This window comes from Oculina patagonica, chromosome 11, assembly GCF_052425735.1.
Source record: "Oculina patagonica isolate OP01 chromosome 11, crgOcupat, whole genome shotgun sequence".
NCBI classification, from domain to species: domain Eukaryota; kingdom Metazoa; phylum Cnidaria; class Anthozoa; order Scleractinia; family Oculinidae; genus Oculina; species Oculina patagonica.
In genome coordinates, this window is record NC_135768.1 from 9,527,834 (window position 1) to 9,541,862 (window position 14,029).

General features: G+C 36.8%; 1 protein-coding gene across 3 annotated transcripts; it reads left to right on the top strand.

The window, feature by feature from the left end:
- The first annotated feature begins 7 nt into the window (after nucleotides 1-7).
- LOC144630242 (pyroglutamylated RF-amide peptide receptor-like) lies at nucleotides 8-13,239 on the top strand. 3 transcript variants are annotated; one of them, XM_078488574.1, is made up of 6 exons: nucleotides 8-360; nucleotides 7,857-8,040; nucleotides 9,854-10,002; nucleotides 11,042-11,312; nucleotides 11,928-12,173; nucleotides 12,626-13,239. In XM_078488574.1, exons 3-6 carry the CDS (start codon nucleotides 9,887-9,889, stop codon nucleotides 12,974-12,976), a joined length of 984 nt encoding a protein of 327 aa, XP_078344700.1. In that variant the 5' UTR covers nucleotides 8-360; nucleotides 7,857-8,040; nucleotides 9,854-9,886; the 3' UTR covers nucleotides 12,977-13,239. The 3 variants fall into 3 exon arrangements, with proteins under 3 accessions (XP_078344700.1, XP_078344701.1, XP_078344702.1); XM_078488575.1 differs by lacking the exon at nucleotides 7,857-8,040; XM_078488576.1 differs by lacking the exons at nucleotides 8-360; nucleotides 7,857-8,040 and adding an exon at nucleotides 2,146-2,268.
- Nucleotides 13,240-14,029: the final 790 nt, after the last annotated feature.

A 14,029-nucleotide genomic window follows, 5' to 3' on the forward strand; every position in this document is an offset into this window, starting at 1 on the left:
CATGCATTAATACCGAAAATCTTCTATGTAAACATAAACAAAGGCGTGGATGACTAGGTCTTTAATTTGATACTGTTCCTTTCCCTTCTTTTAATCGTTAAACAATCGCTTATCGAAGGCGCGAAGAACCGATCGTTGAGGCGGGAAACACCGATCGTTGAGACGCAAAGCGTCGATCGTCTCGCTAGCCTCACACATTGACATTGGCTCCAACGCTTTTATTCGAAGACTGCGCGTATTGGCAAAAAATACGACTGTTTTGCAGTCTATTCTCTCCCTTGGAAACAGTAATAACAAATGAGACTGTATTTGTAATATTCGAAGTTTGTCAACATTTGGCGTATTGGTATAATGCTGAAGGTAGGTCTGTTGTCGAAACTCTGAAAATTTTCTAAACAAAACTTTAAAAAATAGAGCTCAAGCTGTGTAAGGGATTTGTAGCGGCGTACCCGTCGTTTCCCACAGTTTCGTTTGTTTGCTCTGCGCGCTTCGAAAGGAAACGACTTGCAAGGGATTTATTGATTTACACTCTTCTTTAAATAAGAACGTCTAATTTTCGGCCAAGGCTGAAAGTTCTTAACTCTCTCGAAGATTTGAGCATAAAATGTTCTTAAAATGTGGTATTGCAGTTAGTTAATTCCGTAGCGATAGTTGTAAGCGAGTTGTAGTTACGAGAAGCACTTTCTAGGTGGATCACGGGTCAAGATTTGAATAAAGATTTGTCCATTTAGTGTATAAATATTATATTTGTCACTCACAACAAATTGGAAAAAACAAAATTCGTTGTTAACCAAATTTCAGCCTTGGGCACGTTCTTAGGATGTTCGAAAATACTGGCCATTTTTAGCCTCGACGTTCTTATAAAAAAGGTTTTTATAATTAAAAAAGAGTGAAGTATGTTTACAAGAACGTGTTGACCATGGCTTAATTGATAGCAAATATTGAACGTTATTAAATTTGGAAAAATAAATAAAACTAAAGCGAGCCTTTAATTTTATTTTCGAAGAAGTTGTTTACTAAAAGCGTTCTAAAAGGATAATATAACAGGAAATTCAAAATTTGCTTCTGCCGCCGATTCACTCTAAAGGCTGGTTCTCATATGATCGCCCCGATCGTCTCTGTCGCTTCTGTGGTTTGCAAAGTCTGAGGTCATTGGAGCAAGCAAACTTTTTGAAGCGACAGAAGCGACAGAGACGATCGGGACGATCATATGAGAACCAGGCTTAAGATCCTGTCGCTTACAGCGAGCTTTCTCTACTTAACATCCTAAAGACTATCTCAAACTGGTAGTCTTAGAGAATTGTTTGCCTTAAAGACAGCTTACTAACATAACAACAAGCGAATTATGGCCAGGACCAGCCTAACAGTTGGTTTTTGACTGTATTATCTTTTGTCACTAATCCATTAGCTAGCGGCAAGCAATTATCAAAGCCTCGTGCCGATCGTTGTTTTGACTTCACTTAGGTTTCGTCCCTCAACATCACTAATAGCATTAACGCTGTCCATTATGCCCGAAACACCTGCTATATTATACTATTTCTAAGCAATCCATGTTTAACGTTTTAAATTATCAAAGCCTCGTGCCGATCGTTGTTTTGACTTCACTTAGGTTTCGTCCCTCAACATCACTAATAGCATTAACGCTGTCCATTATGCCCGAAACACCTGCTATATTATACTATTTCTAAGCAATCCATGTTTAACGTTTTAAACGCGTTCGAGGCGGAAAAAAAAACTAATGCAAAACATCAAAAGAAAATATCTAGCCTTTGTTTGAGAATGATAGAGCTGCGTATGCCGAGTGTATTTAAGTAAGACATACACGAACAAAAGGGTCATTGATACCTCTTCGATTTTCGTCCGCCAGAAAACAACTAAACCCTGTCTGTATATTATTTTATTTGTATTTACAAGTGTGTCTTGGACAGATGTTGTAAATGTCCATCAAAGATGCAGACTTTAATTAAAAATGAAATTACTGTGACAGTCAGCACTTTTAATTCGCAATGTTCTCTTAACGTCTGCCAGTATTTGTCATAAATGCGTTTACATAATAAGGGAGAGTATTCGAAGCGATCATGACAGGGAGACATTTATTTTCTTTCAGCTCCTTTTAGTGTGAAGTCTACAGTATGAAAAAATCAGGCAAAATATACAGTGTAGCCTGATTGAAAGCAAGAACGCCCGCTCACTGTTAGGACCTGTTACAGAGACATGGCAAACGAGGTAAAGCATGACTTTAAATTTATATTTGAGCTAAACTTGGAGGTTACTCGATATTGCTTTTTTGTATACATTTTTTTATAATAAACTTTTTATTAGAACGCCAAAGCTGAAAAATGCCAATATTTGAGAACACCCTAAGAACGTGGGTGAAATTTGGTTAAGAACGAATTTTATTTTTTTTCCAATTTGTGTGTGTGACGTACTAAATGAAGAAATTTTCATTCAAATCCTGACCTGTAACCAACATTGTCATCACTCATTGGTGACGGAACATGTGCATATCGGTTAGGAATTAATTTGTTTGAGCGCCACTTTGTTTTTAAATTTTAAAAAAATAATAACATATTTTAAGAGCATTTAGGCTCAAATCTTTAAAAAAAACTTAAGATCGTTCACTCGTCCAAAAATAACACGTTCTTATATATTTCTTATATATAAAAAGACGTGTATTCGTACACGAGAATATGCTATTTTTGGCTTGATTTTACTTCAGTTTCCTCGTCTCGAGTTGAAATTTACCAGAAAAGCCATTAAATAAACGGAAAGCCCGTTTTGAAGTCAATTTAAACAGCTGGTCTCTACCATCAGTTTATTGGTCTACATTCTGAGAGCCAGTTCAGGGAAAATATACTGCGTGGCCTTATTAAAAACGAGAACGCCCGACTTGAGTTCTGAATTTGACCTTAAAATGGAGGTTATATTCTTTTTAATTTTCTCTCCCTAGTGTCGTAGTTCTGCTACAAGGAGCTTTTAAAGAGAGCTGATATTAGCTCAGTTAAACGTAAACTTATCTAAATTATGTATTTTCGGCCCAAAAATACTAATTCAAATTGCATTGTTTTGGAGTCATGAATTTCACCATTTTAATATAATTATCTACGTACAGAATATAATGACATCAATATCGCGGATGTAAAACAAAAAAAGGTTTGTGTAGGACAGGTCTAGAGTGACTTTGCACATTATATCAGGCTAGAAATTTTCTAACAGTTTATCCAAAACGAGCGCCTTCAAATTGGCCCTAAAGTCTGATTCCAAGTACTTATTGATGGGGCTAAAGATCTTTGCTGTCTAAACAAGCAATCCATTATCTGTACCCCACAACGGAGCGAGATCATTTCAACTCGCAAAAGCTTTTTTTAAGGTAAGATAATAGTTGATCCATAACTGGCAAATTGGAAAACTTCCACCTTCGCTGGAGTTATTGAAGTTGTTCGGCAAACTTCCTTTTGACAGCAAAATAGAAAGCTAGATTAGATCGCTTCTGCGATTTCGCGCGCGCAACTAGAATTCATTCTCTAGCTGAGCGCTAGAAAAAAAACGCTTTTGAATTTCATACATTTGCTTCATGTCCATGGTGGTCCATAATGTTTTCTTTTGCTGAACCAGGGACTTAATATGGGGTCCATTTGTGACATTTGTCCCTTGGAACGGAAACTGGGCTAAACAGATAACTTTAAAACTTTGTACGTAGTTAATAGAGAGAAATGATTAGGAAACTCAGCAAACTTCAAAGGAGCAAACAAAAAGAGGCCAAGATTTAAGTTTGTTAGTCCATGACCGTGCACATCTTTTGTTTTGCGCTTATACGTTATGCATTACGTAACTCATTACCTTGCGATTACTTAACTCATGAAGTTTACTTTACTCCGTGAGTTATGTAATCGCCATGTTTTTATTAGTTAGTTGCATGAACACACGTAGCCACCTATTGTATTTTTACAGGTCTTTTTGCACCGTCGACCCCCAAAATAGCGAAAAAATTGAAAAATCTATAACAAAAAACTTTGCCGGGCTTTATAACCATTTCCCTCTATTAACTATGCTTTATATTATTCATCGCCGGGTCAGCTGTCGCCAAACAGTTTTCATCTTCAAACTACTTTTTCAATATTATATACATCATTTTTATACGGGTAAAAATCAAACTTTGCAGGATGGTAGAACTTTTAAAAACAAGCAATTCAATTCTTGGTTTTTTGAATTTTAACCTTTTTTGGCGGGAATGACGTCACAAAGATGACGGTTAAAAATCGTTTATTTGTTCGAAATGATTTGAAGGAAGAATTTTCAAGACTACATACTAAAAGGTTAAACACAAAAAAATATTCATATATGTTCACCCATTAAGGAAACATGCCTAGCTAAGGTTTGATTTTTTTGACCGTTAGTTTCCCTTTTAAATTTTGTGCCAACTTTAAAAGTGATATATTTCAGAAACGTATAACGCAATAATTTTTTCACTTTTAAGTTATATTATACATACGAAATGCATTGCTTGGGTACAGTGAATATTTTATGCACCCAAGTTCTCCCTAGCCAACTCTTCTCATCCACATTAATTTTCAAACGAACAAAAGTAGACAATCTATATTCTTGATATTACTGAAGGTACTGGAACCAGTAGTGCGATCGGTAGAAGACATTTAAAGAAGGTTTTTTAAGCCGATCTGTTTTTCTTGTCTAAATTTTCGGTGACATCTGTTCACCTTCATCAGAGTAAGTGAAAGTTTGTTGGTGCTCGCGCTACCAATCCGTGCGTTAGTGCGACATTTTAATTTTGAATTAACGGCACATAAGCGCGAGGAAAAGCTTTGCGTTCGTTGATAGCGCCGCTGTCCAAAGTGGAATGTCACGACTCCAAGAAAAGCCTCTTGCTGTAATTGATTACACCACGCTCGAGGATCTGGGCGTCCTTCGGATGGATTTTATGTTCCGTTGACTCAGCATTCTGTTTAATTGCTGATTCGCTATTGCTCGCGCGGCCTGGATCATGTTCGGCTCCGCGCGAGGACCACGAGCGCTTGCTAAGTCAAGCTACTGATGTAAATTTGTCTTCAGTCTGACTGTTGCTGTGACGTCTAAGATTCACGGCCAAAGGGTGTTTTTAAATCGCTGAAAGATCCAAAAGAGTGTCTTTCTTACTATAAAATGGCTTTCGGAGCATGCCTAACTTTTTTTTCCTTTATTTGACATTTTAACATTGACAGAACATTACATAAAAAGAAATTACATCAGATTACAAATATATTACAAATGTGCTTATTTTACTGATATTTTTTTCTCTTGCTAATCTCTAACCTTAACTAAAGTTACATTATTTTGAAAACGAAAACATACAAAAAAGAAAAGAAAATTACATTATAATATGTAGAAGAAGAGGGATGAAGCAGACGTACGCAAAAAGACGTGCTCAGATTGTATAATTATACACAGAGTGTAGTACATTTTGATGTATATTTCATAAGCTTGTTGCTTCTCGTAGCGATTTCTTTTTCGCTTCGAATTTTATCATTGAGGAGGATGTGAAAGGTGCCCAACTGCGACATTAACCGCTTGTTAAAATTTTCTGAACCATCTAGGGTTTCACTGGGCATAAGCAGAAGCAGAAGCGCATGCACAACACCAAGCAAATCGCATAAGAAGATTGAACACAATCATTTTTAACCTGCTGTTCTCGTAAGGAATAAGCACTAGCAGAAGCACAAGAAGAACGATGTTTTTCTTGTGCGTAAGCTTATGCTCATTTCTAGTGAAAAACCAGCCTCCAATAAGCAACGCAATGGTTCCGTGCGAGTGATATACATATGGATACATTTCTTTGCCATCCTTTACAAAGCGACAACGTGAAATTACAAAATTCTGCTTATTTTGGAAAACATAAACCACGAAGGCTTAGCCGAGGGGAGCAGCGATGGCGCAGCGGCGAGAGTGCACGCCTCATACCAATGTGACCCGGGTTCCAAACCTTATGATCTGATGATGGCGTTATACAGTGGAACCCCGATAAAACGATCTTCGATATAACGATATTCCTGATATAACGATGAATATGTTATGTCCCGGCAATAGTAAAATGTATGGGACGGAACCCCGATATAACGATTCCTCGATACAACGATATAATTTTACTGCCCCCTTGGCATATCGATATATCGGGGTTCCACTGTATGTGGGTTGAGCTTGTTGTTGGTTCTCGTCCTTGCGCCGAGGGATTTTTCTTCCGATTTCCCGGTATTCCTCATTCCACAAAAACCAACACTCCTAACAGTGGATGAAAAGTCATTCTGAAAAGATGCCTTTGGAAAGTCCTATTTAATTTGGCTTTTATTTCTGATTGGGAACTACACAGTAGGCAACGAAGGATGCCTTTTCAAACGATGTGAAACATCCGCCATTTTAAAACTGGGGCAAACATGTCACAAATACAAAAAGAAATTTCAAGAATTTCGATGTGAAATATCATTTATAAAATTGAATTTTATAACTATTAATTCTATAATAACTAGGGGAAAATTTATAGACAAATGTATAAAAAGCTATAAACGCCATTACAGGTTTCCCACCGAGGCCGCATCCCTTAAAATTTTATCAGTTAATTCATTCATCTTAAGTCTCAAATTTACGATTCGTAAATAAGGATAAAATGCAATTTTATGAAAGTTGTTTGACGTCGAAATTCCCGAAATTTACAAACAAACTCTGTATTTTGCACATATATTTTCTCATTTTCAAAACTGTCGGATTTTAAAGCTCTACTCCTAGTTGCACTTTTAAAAAAAATAATTCAACTAAACTTATTTCCTAGGCAGAAAACTGTAAACCAAACAACAGATTGGTATTGTGTTGTAATATTAAACTTCTAGTGGGTTCGCATGCGCGTTTGTCGAGAAAATCCTTGATAATGATGAAAAGGACGGGAGTGGTTTACACCACAAAAAAATTGAAAAAGTTTGGATTTTCAAGGTTGGATCAAAAATACAAAAATCGTGTTGCATGAAAAAGGAAGTCATTTAAAAATTGGGTTCCCCTTATCTACATAGAAAATATTCATTAGAGCCATTAATTGAGGAAGTGCATAAACAAAGACACCAGCTGCTAGAAAATGCCCATAAGCTTGTTTACCTTTAATTCCATCAAGAGAGTCCTAGGAAATTTGAACAACTTTTCAGAAACGAATAAAGCATCTTAAAAGCCTCTTTCTAACATAAACGTTTGAGTTTAGGCCTTTACGTTTTTAAAGTTTATGGATTTATTTGCAAGTCACTGCACAAAGTGTTATCCATTCGCAAGGATGCATTAAAATTAATATCCGCTATAGCTCTAAATAAATAAAAAAGTTAACTATAACATTTATACAAAAATATTGACTGATCCGTATCAAGAGAAACACTGTATTATAGCATACGTTTTAAACTTAAATTGTGACAAAAAAAAACTTCTTTAAAGCCGGAGATCGTTGAATAACGCGCACTTCCTTTTAAATTTTGCGGGTTGTTTATTTTCACAAGGACATTAATTTAAATTAGTTTAATTTAAGTCAGTTTTTTGATGCACTGTCGAGTACACTGGGCAGAGTACCGGAGGTGGCTTTTTTAAACGACACAATCTCTGCGCAATGAGACAATATAAATTGATTTAAGATTATTTATTTTATGGCTGCAGGATTTTTTTAGGGGCGAGTTATCTTCCTTAGCCTTTCTTAAACAAATAAATAATGCATGTTTGGGTCTGTTAATGAAAAACCAACTGCCATTGTATGCTATTCACCGAATGACACGAAAACCTAGTTAATGGTCGGAGTATCTGTTTGCAAAAACCCTAATGGAAATCGCTATATCCAATTCCAGCATATTATGTCAAATTGGTGAAGCGAAGAAACCTGCTGAAAGAGCCAGTGTCACTAGCATTTGGACGGCACTTTCACTTGAGAGTTCTACTAGCCTGTTCTTGGATAGAGAAAGCTGAACTCTTCCCTTGAAGAAAGAAGTCTTATGTTACATTCATATCTAAAGAGAAATTAATTAAGATTTGGTAAGTGAGGCTTTCCTTTTTTTTGTTGTCGTTATTTTTGCGATTCAGCTCTGTTGTTTGCAATAACCAAACGCATGATCCGAGTAAATTTGGAAACCAAAGTAAGGAATTGAAATTGCTTATAAATATACATTTAGTAATTTATACTTAAAGACATTCCTTAAAAACTAATGATCAGTCTTTGTTTTAAACTCAAACGTATTTCTGTATGAAAAATTTCCAGGAACTAAAACATTGCCGTGCATTATAAAAAATGAAAACCAAGAACATAAATCCATTAGCAGGAAGGAATACAAAGAGTCGTGCGAATCTGAGTATTTCTAGTTCAGCTCGTCATCATGAAATAATGGATGTGTCATTGAAAATACCATACATTTTTTAATAACTTAAAAATAAGTCTAGCAATATGTTCGGATTAAACAAACGAAGTTTAAATTGTTCTTTTGGTTGCTGAAATCGTCAATGGCAATTTGGTTTGGTTTCTTATTCAGATATCGCATCCTCTTACATCACCCATGAAGATAACAGAAAAGTCTGTATTGGGCCGAAGTGTCCTTTACTGTAGGAACGTATTCAAGTTACCGTTGTACAAAGCGCCTTAAATAATTTTTACTATCTTCTGGATGGAACGCATGGAGGCTACATAACCTCAATGCCTTGCTCTTCTTAAAAGTCTCGAAAATTTTCTAGAGACTTATTTAGCCAGAAAACTTTTCGCCGCCTTTATTTTGTCGCCATAAAATTGCATCTGCAAAGAACATTTAAAAAATTAAAATTGAAATTAGGCGAACTCCTTATCTAAAAAGGACGACGGTAGAGTGTGTTAGAGAGAAAGACATATGGCAGAATTCAGTGGATTAATTGAGAAATTTCAAATCAAACTCGGGCGCGCCAAGAAGAGAACTAAGCGCGGTTTAATAAGGTACTTAATAATCGATTTTTCTGCCTGATATTGTTTAAGGAAACTACCACAGTTCATTCAAAATATGTACAGCAAGTTCGCCAAGGCACTGAGTGACAATGATAGAGAAGAATTCAACTAAAATTATCTAAATTTTACCAAACTTCAAGACTCAAAATCAAGCTTACGTGCTTCGTAATTACAAACCAGGAATAAACGAAGTTAAGCACTAAAACGCTTTAAACACTTATATCAAGCCCCCCCCCCCCCCCCCCCCCCCCCTTTGCACTAAGTAGCCGATAGAGGTGAACAGTTTTAAAATATAAACGTTGCTTGAACCGTGCAAATCGCCAGTTTGCAGACGATTTATCGAAAAAAGAAAAAATGAATTTGATGCGTACATGACGAACCTTGTCAATTGCAATTTTTGAACCGATTACAGGCTGGAAAATTTAAGCTCGTGCTGCTGCTTGCGTCGCAAATCCCGAAAAGATCCCTGAAAATATCGGGGGAAAATTGGGCGAAAGAAATAAATGAATAAAGAAAAGGATAAAAAGGATAATGGATAAAACGGTACTAGAAACGGAAATATGCAAAAACAAGAACACACAGGATAAAACTGTCAAAAATTAATTGACCTATCGAAAACGAAAAATATGAAATAAAGAGACTTTCAGTTTTACGGACCAAATTAACCAAGCGAAAAACGAAATGGAGGAAAGTGCCACGGATTGGACCCGGCGTGCCCAAGTTCCAATTTGATTATATTTTATTTAATAAAATAAATTAAATAAATTTGATTATATTTTATTTATCGATTGTATCTGTTTGCTTTCACCAACACCAAAAAATGCAAAGTTATTACTTGTGAACATACCACACATTATTAAGACTTGTGCTGCTTTCATCCAGGTTCCATCCAACTAGCATTGACACCCGACCACCATGTCCGAATCAGCTGCAGCTGTTGCCATAACAACGGTTCTCTCCATTCTCGTCATTGTAGATATCGTGGGGAACTGTTTAGTTTGTGCCACCATAAGAAAAAATCGGGATATGAGGTATGTCGAGACTTTGTGTATACTTTTTAAAGGCAAAACCAAGGGGCAATTTATCCATAGAGGTTTCATTTATGGTTTCACGGTTTTTTCTTTTAATAAATACGTAGTAGATGCAGCTATTTCAATAAACATTGTTCAGATCATAGCTTAAAGACAAGACCAAAACTTAATACGGGAAGATGAGAGCTGCTGCACCCTACACGTGCTGAATATTAATGGCATATAAAGAAAGTTTTGTGTCTTCAGACATGTGGAAACAAAATATCTTTAGATTAGCTACACTAAATTTTGGAAGATTTTCAAAACTGAAATCCATACTAAAGTGAAAGGAAAGCTACAGAAAAAGGTCGCTTGAGAGAAAAAACAAATTCTTCACGTCAAAAATATTAATTCAAACTTGTAAATTTCATCTAGGTCAATATGCAAAATTTTAGTGAACACCCATACTATTATTCATTCTTGTCTTTAAGCGGCAATTCCAACGTTTATTGAAAAATCCGTATGTAGAAAATGACTTTATACTGTGTTGTTTTATACTGTGTTGGTTGTGGTCTACACCCACCAGGCATGCAAAATTGGCTCTTTCAGAGGTAGGACATACTATAAGCTTGCCTCATTTAGTGGCAAGTCAAATTTTTCCACCTGCATGTCTGCTACTTTCATGCGGGAGTCTCCTCTTGGGTGGGGAGGGGGGCCGCAATTGACACAAGCTGCGAGACAAAGTATTCTCGGGGACCAAGAGGCTGTAAGTGAAGAGCGGATATAAAATCGGCGAAGAAAAGTTGGACCAATAGCGAGGAGCCCCTGGAGAAGCGTCTTACCATGCCAGTTCCAAACCTCTCTGTGAAAGCTGCCTACTGATTGATTGTATTACCTCCTTTGTATAATTCTGCCCAATCGGCAACAGTAACTTAAGAGTCACCGTCACTCTTTTAAGAGCCGCACAAAAGTTTTGTGTATAATTCTTACAAGACCGTTGCTGTTTAATATGAGTTTGAGGACTGCATTTATCACAAGCTTCTCGCTTTTCAATTCACAGGACTCCCATGAATTATTTACTTGTCAATCTGGCCATAGCAGATATCCTGTATGCGACATTTATCACACCAAAAATTGTTATGAGCGTAAATTTAAGTCATCCAGAGGGAGTATATGGCGCCATCATATGCAAGTTGTTGACGGGTGGATCGATTGCATGGATTGGAGCATTCTCCTCAATTCCTACTCTTGCTGCGATCGCTATCGAGCGATATTATGCAGTTATTTATCCCTATAGCAACAAAGGAAAGCTTACTACTCGTAAACTGAAGGTAAGTCACTGGCAAGTTTGATAACTGGTAAGGCTAGAATGTGCCCATTGTCCTGCCACACAGCTTATTTCAATGTTTCATCGCTAAATGCCACCAATTGTAAAGCTAAGTAGGATGAAGTTTCTTAGAGCAAAACAGAAGTTGTAGTTTCGCGATAGAGTGCACGATTTCAAGAATTACCGTTTGTGAAATTCGATTTATTGACAGGATGTCAAGGAAACTTGCCATTCTTGCCCGATCCGGAGAGCAGTGCACTAACCATTAGACTACAATCTTGGACAAAACGGTTAAAACACCTATTTCAATGTTGTTAATGCTGTAGTGTTTTCACAACAAAGCCTGTCGAACCGTAAACCCCAAGAAACAACATTGATTTGGGGGAGAGGGGCACAAAATATATTTATCCACTTGCAGGTTAGGGCGTTTGTGAAAAATGCGTGAAATGCGTTTGTTTCAACTAGTTTTGTCCGATTTTGTCTAGATTGTAGTGCGTTGGACTCCGGATTGAGCCCTAGCGCACTAGTCACTAACTGAGCGCCTCCCAGTTGTTTTTCACTCTGAATTAATTAATTAATTAATTAATTTCACTAGTTTTCCGCTTAACTTTTTTTTTAGGTGATCATTCCTGGTATTTGGATCTTCTCAGTAACATTCCTGATCCCGATATTTCTGGTCATGAAAGTCAAAGGAGGATTTTGCGTTGATTCGTGGCCTGAGCCGTGGATGGTCAAAGCTTACCATTTGGCGGTTGATGTTTTGGTATTTCTTCCCTTGACACTGATGGTTGTGTTGTACTCAAGAGTCGTTTACACGTTGTGGTTAAAACGCAGTGACGAAAACCAACTCAACCACCAACAAATAGTAAGTATGGATAAAGAAGCCTTAATGTATGGAAACAACCATGGAAAAAACATTTTTCACGTGATCTTTTAATAATAATACCGACCTTTAGATTTGACTACGAGTACGCAGTAAGTACGACATCGAGTACGAGGACGACTTTGGAATTTTGGGACAATTGTATCCCCCTAACTATAACTTTTTCCTGTTAAGATTGTAGGATTATAGGAGGCACACGAATTTAGTTTGAAAACTCGTTCTCGTACTCAACCTCGTACTCGTAGTCCAATCTAAAGGTCGCTAATAACAATAATATCTATACATGGATAACCCATGAGTGTACTAAACGCTGTTATAGTTGTAAGGGCCCTCTTATAAAAGTACAACTAAATCATGACTATGAAGATGCAGAAGACGAGCCCTACGGTTTGTTTGTCTTTGTAAAAACGGCCTTTGCATCTTTTTCTTCGCAGGGTGTGGCGAGGGTACGAAAGCGTGTCACATTGATGGTTGTTACTGTCAGTATTATTTTTGGAGTCAGCTGGGGCACGATGCAAGTTTTATACTTCTTATTCTACTTTGCATCGTACACCCTTGGACCCGTCACTATCGCCGTCACTAACACAATGGTCTTGTTCAATTCTGCTGTCAACCCGTTTGTGTATGCTCTGTTGAACCAGCAATTCAGAAGGAAGATGAAGAGAATGATATACTGCTCCAAGTCTTCTGCACCCAGAGTTCAATCTGACCAAGACACGCAAGATACCGACCGTACCACAAACACCACTCACTCCATCCAGGCCACAGGACCATCCCAGGAGTAAAGGGATTATTTCTTATAGTTCAAACTGCAGTCGAAGAGACCTTTTTAGCTACATATGTAAACTGCCCATTTCAGATCATGTGATTCTCTCAAGAGAATTTTCCTTTTGTCTGTCGCAGTGTAAATTGTTATTTATTTCCAAGTGAATTTGTTTCAAGTTGAAAGAAACTATTCCCAAGGGAAACATTACGTTTTATGAAAGGGGACAACAAACAAACGAAAGTAAAAAGGTCTATAACAAGCTTATAGCCTACTTTAGGGAACAACACCAGTCGTTAGAACACGCCATTTTTGAGCACGTTTTTGCGTTTTTTTTATTTCTTTTTTTTTTTCAAGTTAGGAATGATGTAAATCCTTTCATGTTTTGCATGACGGTGTTACACCATGACACTCTTTTAAGCAAAAATGGCGTATCAGGTTTGATAAAAAAGGCCAAGCTTGCAATCTTAGGCTTCTCGAAGCAAATTCATCTTCAACTGAAATAATGAAAGAGATGCCAAGTAAAAAGGATCTATCAGTTGGTTTAGGGGGATGGGGGAGGAATTGTAACCTTTGCTTTGCTTTGCCTTTAATTAGTTTTTAATTGTATAAAGAAGTTTGTAAATAGTTGAAGTTTAATACATTTTTAGGTAGTTTTAAGGAAACTGTTGTAAATAATTTAGAGTTTTAGGTGCTATTGCTAGTGTTATTATTATCGTTATCGTTATTGTTTTTAGTACTAGGAGGCTTAAGTCTTTTTGTTTTAGCGATAAAAGGTTGTCCGTAGCCATCAATATGTATTCAATAAGAAAACAGTCGTAACAACAATACACACTTGCCTTTGTGATCTAAATGTTGCTACTGAATATCTGACAATCAGTGTTACATTGTTTTCAATTGTGAGATTGAATCCTATTTAGATGCTGTATTATATTTATTAAATGAACATCTACCCTCTAGGCCTTTGTCGATTATGCTAGCATTTTTTTCGGCTTTTTTTGGGAAAACGAGCTTATTTTTTTCGTTTTTTCTTGAAAAAGAATTGCTCCCTCCAAGTGCTAAACCAAGCGCCTTT

Bases quoted from the DNA above. Each gene is read 5' to 3' on its own strand.
- LOC144630242 (XM_078488574.1), top strand. From the start codon at position 9,887: ATGTCCGAATCAGCTGCAGCTGTTGCCATAACAACGGTTCTCTCCATT. The intron at 10,003-11,041 runs GTATGTCGAGAC...TTCAATTCACAG, and splicing joins AGAAAAAATCGGGATATGAG to GACTCCCATGAATTATTTAC. The intron at 12,174-12,625 runs GTAAGTATGGAT...TTTTCTTCGCAG, and splicing joins AACTCAACCACCAACAAATA to GGTGTGGCGAGGGTACGAAA.